General features: G+C 46.7%; 1 protein-coding gene across 1 annotated transcript; it reads right to left on the reverse strand.

The window, feature by feature from the left end:
- Positions 1-3566: 3566 nt before the first annotated feature.
- LOC101784594 (probable indole-3-pyruvate monooxygenase YUCCA10) lies at positions 3567-5842 on the reverse strand. The gene is made up of 4 exons (XM_004967649.3): positions 5067-5842; positions 4336-4569; positions 4061-4186; positions 3567-3961 (listed from the first exon to the last, which is right to left on the reverse strand). The coding sequence occupies exons 1-4, from the start codon at positions 5706-5708 to the stop codon at positions 3761-3763; spliced, it is 1203 nt and encodes a 400-aa protein (XP_004967706.1). The 5' UTR covers positions 5709-5842; the 3' UTR covers positions 3567-3760.
- Positions 5843-6280: the final 438 nt, after the last annotated feature.

Below are 6280 nucleotides of genomic sequence, written 5' to 3' on the forward strand. Positions count from 1 at the left end.
CACCCTAAGATGGGAGATAAATTGGATGTTCTAAAATCTAATAAGGTTCCAAGCACATATAAAAACATATTTCAATTTCTATTTAGATGTGTATTAGGTTTTTCTGTGTGTTGTTATCTCTACCGTAAAAGAGTTTTATACCCTAAGTTCCAATCCTATAAATTACACATGACAATTTTAGAAAAGATAAATACGGAAAGCAAGTGCAATAAGAAATGCAGAAGGTAAATAAGGTAGAGAAGGCAAACTCTCAGCGTGACGACACGGCGATTTTTACCGGGGTATCGGAAAGCAAAGCTTTCCACTAGTCCTCGTTATTGGAGCCCCTCTCAAAGGGAATGCCCACGCGAGGGTATAAACTCCACGACCAAGTAACTCCATAGGATAGCTGATAAACCTTCCCCACGCGCAAGTGGGTCTCCGCTTAACCTCTCCCGGATGCTCCTTGCCGCTCTTCACTTGGTAGAGTTTCGGCAAAATGCCGAGGGCCTCTCCTCCCTCTCACAAGCACCAGCGGCCACTCCACAAACATGGTTGGAGGGTCTCGCAAGACTTACCAGTTTCGGATTTACAACTCTTGGTGCGTGCAAGCACCGATACAAAGAAGGTGTGCAAACCTCGCCTAACTCTAGGCTAAACCCTAAAGCAATGTGCTTATAGGCCTAAACTAGCACTAACTAAGACCTAAGCCTTATGCTAATTGTCTTAATCTTCTCTTTAGCACTTTGGTGGATAGAGCACTTGTGTGTATGTGAGAACCAAGCCTATAGCTTTTCCAAGCTCTAACACACCTCAAATGGCCAAGCAATGGGGTATAAATAGCCCCAAGTACAAGAACTAACTGTTGCAACATTCTGCTTAGCACTGACTGATTCGGTGGTGCGCAGGAAGTGCACTAAATGAATCGATACATACCACCTTAGCTAGCCGTTGGGCAAGTCTTACCCACTTACGTCCAGGCCCCACATGCGTCACCGACTGATTCGGTGACCATGTGTAGGACGTCACCAAATGAGTCGGTAACCCCTGAGCTGCTGCCTTCACTCGCCATCATCATTGATTGAGCCGTCCTAGTCCCTGGTCCCACCGTATGAATGGGTGAGGCAATATATTTGCTTCAAAACTTCCAGAGCCGAATCTAAGCCGATCACAAGCCGAGCCGATCCTCACTGACTGATTCGGTGCAGGCTCACTGTGCCCACCGAATGTGTCGGTGGTAACAACCCACGCTGTCTTGGCCCTCCTGCTGCCTATGGTCACCGACTGATCCGGTGACACTGCTAATGGTCACCGTATAGATCGGTGGAATGTGTCGATGCACATCTCCAGCAGGTCGCTTCAAGTCTTCGCGTGCTTTTTGTCCCGGCTTCATTACCATCATTTATAATCATTTGGATGCCATAGAATTCTTCTAAGTCTTTCTTTTTCTTCTCATTTTGATGATTTTGTGTAATTCATTCTTGGGACCTATAAAACACCTACAAAGGTTCATCTTTCAAACACATTATTCCCAATGACTATGTTGTCATTAATCGCTAAAATCATTATAACCTAGGGCCATTTCCCTTACTCTACATACTCCCTCCATCCTAAAAAGAGTGCATTATATTGAGGGAGTAATTAAGGTCACGACTTACGAAACAAAGACGACATGAAGACGGTGCAGTTCATACTATGCCAGAAAATCATAGGTAGGGACGCCTCATGGCGGTGGCGTAGTGTCAATTTGCCATGCCGTTGTCGCGCTCCTGCCTAAGGCCCGATGGCGCCATGTCCCCGTTGATGTCGATGCATGATTAATGTTGACTTTTGCTCACAACATTTGACCATTCGTCTTATTCAAAAATTTAGTGCAAATATACGAGAAGTTAAGTCGGGCTTAAAATATCTTTGATGATAAAGTAAGTCACAAATAAAATAAATGATGGATACATAATTTTTTGAATAAGACGAATGGTCAAACATTTTGAATAAAAATTAACAACAAATAGTAATTTGGGACGGAGTTAGTATCTCTAGAGTGCCATCCGTACGTTGACATCATTGACGACGCACGTTTTATTTTTAGATCCTTCAGCGCACATTGTTTTATACTTTTATTAAATGGAGCGGTGGTTGCTTCAACAATTTCGCGCGGTTGCAGTCAAGCAAGTGTCGATCGACGACAGCGAAAGCTTTGGACAACATATATGATCTGCTGCACGTATTTTGGAATGCTGGACGAGAGTGTCACAACCATAGAGTAACTTATGTGTGAGAAGCCTGAACCAAAAGCATGTACACCGATCTCTCAAAGTGTTTCGATTGAAATACGTTTGTGTTTGCTACAAACTGAAAACAAGATATCTTGACCCTATAGGAAAGTCCGCGAACCATCTCACTTGATGTAAATTGTTGGGTTAGATAGGAAATACCGCCCTCCTTACTAAACCCCGCCCCCCCCTCCCCCCCAAAAAAAAAATTTATTTGTCACTTTAACTTTGTCTTATATCAACCTGATCAAATTTTAAACAAGTTTATAAAAATATCAACATGTAAAATATCAAATTAGTTTCATCAAAACCACCATGAAATATATATTTATAGCAATAACTTGGTCTCATAGAAACTAATATATTTTCTATAAACTAAATTTGTTCAAAATTAGAGAGGTTCGACTTATAACAAAGCTAAAGTAATAACGTTCCATAGAGGGAGCATACTTGCTTGACCCTCTTTTGCTCCTGTATTTTGGTTTTACTGAGAAGCAAATAATTTTTATTTTCATGGTTGTGTTATTATTCAAGTAATTCCAGATATTTGACATTATGTTTAAATACACATTCAGGAAGCTTAAATTAATATTTAGAAAACTGAACATTTACAGTGATGTTCCCGACTTGTGGGTCAAAATGAATTTGCACTGATAGTGGAAAATTTAGAAGATTGTAAAATTGAATTAAAGAATTCTAGGTGAAAAATTAATTTAACCTAGTTAAATTCTAGGTGAAAATATAGGTCAAAATTGAATTTTGAAATTTCATTTTCCCTAATTGAAACCTATATTTTTTCTTATACAAAGGACCAAAATATAGGTTAAATGAAATAGAAATAAACTAAATAATTAGGGAAAAATACTTAATTGAATGGTGAAAGTCGATCGTTTTGTTGTGTTTTTTCCAAGAAGACGAGTTAAATGATCAAATAGAAAAGCAGCCTGGAACGAGAAACGATGGATGGTGCTCCAGCACCCGGGCTCGGTCGGCCCATTTATATTTCGATTTGGGCCAATCCAGACCAATCATAATTCACAACTGATATTTGCACTCAGCCAGTAGTGCCGCGCGCGTCGGCGGACCCAAGCCCGAAACTGAGTGAGGGCCTGCTAATAGTTGAGATTGCTAGGTACAGTTAAAGAGCCTAATTCCCTTTGAATTTCAGAATTCAAGTGTGGGCTTGGGCCCTCGCTGGCCATAACGGTGGGTCCGCACTCGAATTCTACAGCTGAGGATAAAATTCTAGAAACCGAGGAGCAGGGTAAACATGGCACATCCCACGCATCGCAATTCGAAACTCGCAACACGGCGCAATCAAATCAAGAACGTTTTATAAATCTATTCAATTCACTCATGCAATGCAAGCGCAACCATCAGAATTGAAGCAAGCTACCCGCACGGCTACAAGGGGTTGCTAGTTTCTATTTCCGTTTTGCAGGCAAGCTAAGCCCCAAGGACAGCTAGACCTAGACTCTTGTTGATCTCTGTCTGCAGACTCACATTAGCTAGTGCTCTGGCTTGCCATGGGCTTCGTGCTCGTGCACGGGCTGCAGCTGCTTGCTGATGTCGTCGGCGATGAACTCGGCGTCCGTGCCGCTGCCAAAGATGCCTCTCCCGGAGAGCCCCGCGTAGTAGAGCCCGTTCCCCGCCTTGGGGCTGCGCTGCTTCAGGATCCCGTCGTTGCCGACCAGCTCGCTGCTGCCGTCCTGCAATTATTTCCATTAATTTTTGTCTTAGTTAAATTTTCACTAATTTAGTGGTGACGGTCATGATATCGCCTAGGGCCGGGAACCAATTGAACGAACCTGGAGCCACCGCTTTATGCCGCTCCGGTAGCCGGTGGCGAAGACGATGGCGTCGAAAGGATGCCGCCTCCCGTCGGCGAACTCGACGACGTTCCCTTGCACGCTCGTCATGCCTGTCGGTATAACCTGCAGATTGAATGATTGATCATCACATTGCACATCAGATTCTTCAGCCTTCAGGGATTTCACATCTATAGTATTCCAAATGCATTGACGCAGCGCTATCATCTGAGAGAGTGAAAGTAACTAGGATCAGAGAGCTTCAATCTGCTGACCTGAATCTCGCCGCTCTTGATCTTCTTGTAGGTGCCGACGTCGATGACGGGGAGGGCGGCGGTCTGCCTATTCATGGTGAAGGGCCCGACGGCGGGCCTCTTGATCCCGTGCTTGGACGTGTCCCCGAACACGAGGTAGCACAGGAACAGCGCCAGCATGTCGATCATCCAGATCGGCAGGTAAAAGCCCAGCTTCACCCCCAGGTTCAGTATCTGCTTCGTCAGGATGTGGACCTGCACGTACACCAATTCGAGATCCACCCGAGAGATTGTTAGTTAGTTAGGAGATTGAGAGATTTCTTTTCATTTGTTTGTATGAATGTAATGCTCCTGGTGATCATGTAGAAAGCCCATCGAGTAAATTGAGGATCAATTCCAAAATGAGAAGTTGATAGATACACATACACATGACACCCTATAAGACAAACAAAGTTCGGTTACGGTCAATTTCACTATACGACTTGTAAGCCAACGCGAGAAGCTTCGTGCTGAATTTAGGTGCACAAGGAAGTTTTAAGGTTTTGATTTGAAAAATGATGTTTTTTTATTGAACAACAATAATGTCTTATAAACCAACCATTCCTTGTGGTACCGAAATTATTCCGCTCCAGCATATTTGAATCCCAATTCCTTCTTCTATCTAAATCCGTGCAAAAACTTCTCTCCCTCTTTTGTTTTTTGCACATATGGATGTTAATGACCTAATCAGTGAGGCGGATCCGATGACTGACCTCGCTGCGCACGACGATGGAGGTGATAGCGCCGTTTTCAGCGAGGTCGAGCGCGATCTCCATGCCGGAGTTGCCGCATCCGACGACGAGGACGCTCTTCCCCTCCATCCCCTTCCCCGACCTGTACTCGCTGGCGTGCATCACCTTCCCGGGGAACCCCTCCAGGCCGGGCACCTTCGGCACGAACTTCTCGTCGTAGGACCCCGTGGCGACGACGAGGAACCTCGCGGCGTGGCGCTCGAGCTCCCCGGTGCCGTGGTCGAGCGCCTCGACGTCCCAGCGCCGGCGCGCGGCGTCGAAGCGCGCGGCGCGGACCTCCCGTCGGAGGCGCGCGCGGACGCCGAAGCGGCCGGCGTAGCCGTCGAGGTAGCGGACGAAGTCGTCGCGGGGCAGGTAGGTGGGGGCCTCGTCGGCGTGCGGCGCGTGCGGCAGCGCGCTGGCCTGCTTGGGGAGGTGGAGGGTGAGGCGGTCGTAGGCGCGCTTCCGCCACAGGGAGCCCACGCAGTCGTCGCGCTCGAGGACGAGGCTGGGCACCCCGCGGAGGGAGAGGCACGCCGAGACCGCGAGCCCCGACGGCCCCGCCCCGACGACGATCACCTCCGGCGGCGGAGCGACGACGCCTCCTCCTCCTCCTGTCGCCATCACTGTGGTGTTCTTGTTCCGTGCTGGGCATCTGTGCCGTATGGAGCTGCTAGCTGGTCCTTTTAGGTTGGCGCGACGCGAGCGGAAGCGTACCTACGCACAACACTCGACGGAGGACTAGGAGTCGCACAAAAAATCCGGGAGGGGGGATCGAAGACGACGACGCGACCCAAAACCAGCTTAAGGGTAAAGCTCTTCGCAGTTCGCAGCGCGTCCACTCGATCGAGTGATCGACCGGTACAGTGCCTTATCCCCAGCTAGCCAGCCACACGGCGCCTTCTCACAGACTCGTACGACTCTACGATGTTACATCGATATATGAGCATCTCCAAAGTTTTCTACTTTTTTCTCCTAAAAAGTTATAGTTTGGCAACTCCCAAATATTAATTGGGAGGGAAAAAGATAATCATCTCTAAGAGTTTCTAATAAATGACATCTAAAAAATCAAATTGAGGCCCACACAGCGTCATCGATCAAACAGCTAGTACTGAAATCCTGAAACGCTAACCGAATGAAAACTGAAAAACAGCTAGCCTACTGTACATATCCGGCAACAGGCTTAATTGCTAACA

Source organism: Setaria italica, chromosome V (assembly GCF_000263155.2).
Source record: "Setaria italica strain Yugu1 chromosome V, Setaria_italica_v2.0, whole genome shotgun sequence".
Taxonomy (NCBI): Eukaryota; Viridiplantae; Streptophyta; class Magnoliopsida; order Poales; family Poaceae; genus Setaria; species Setaria italica.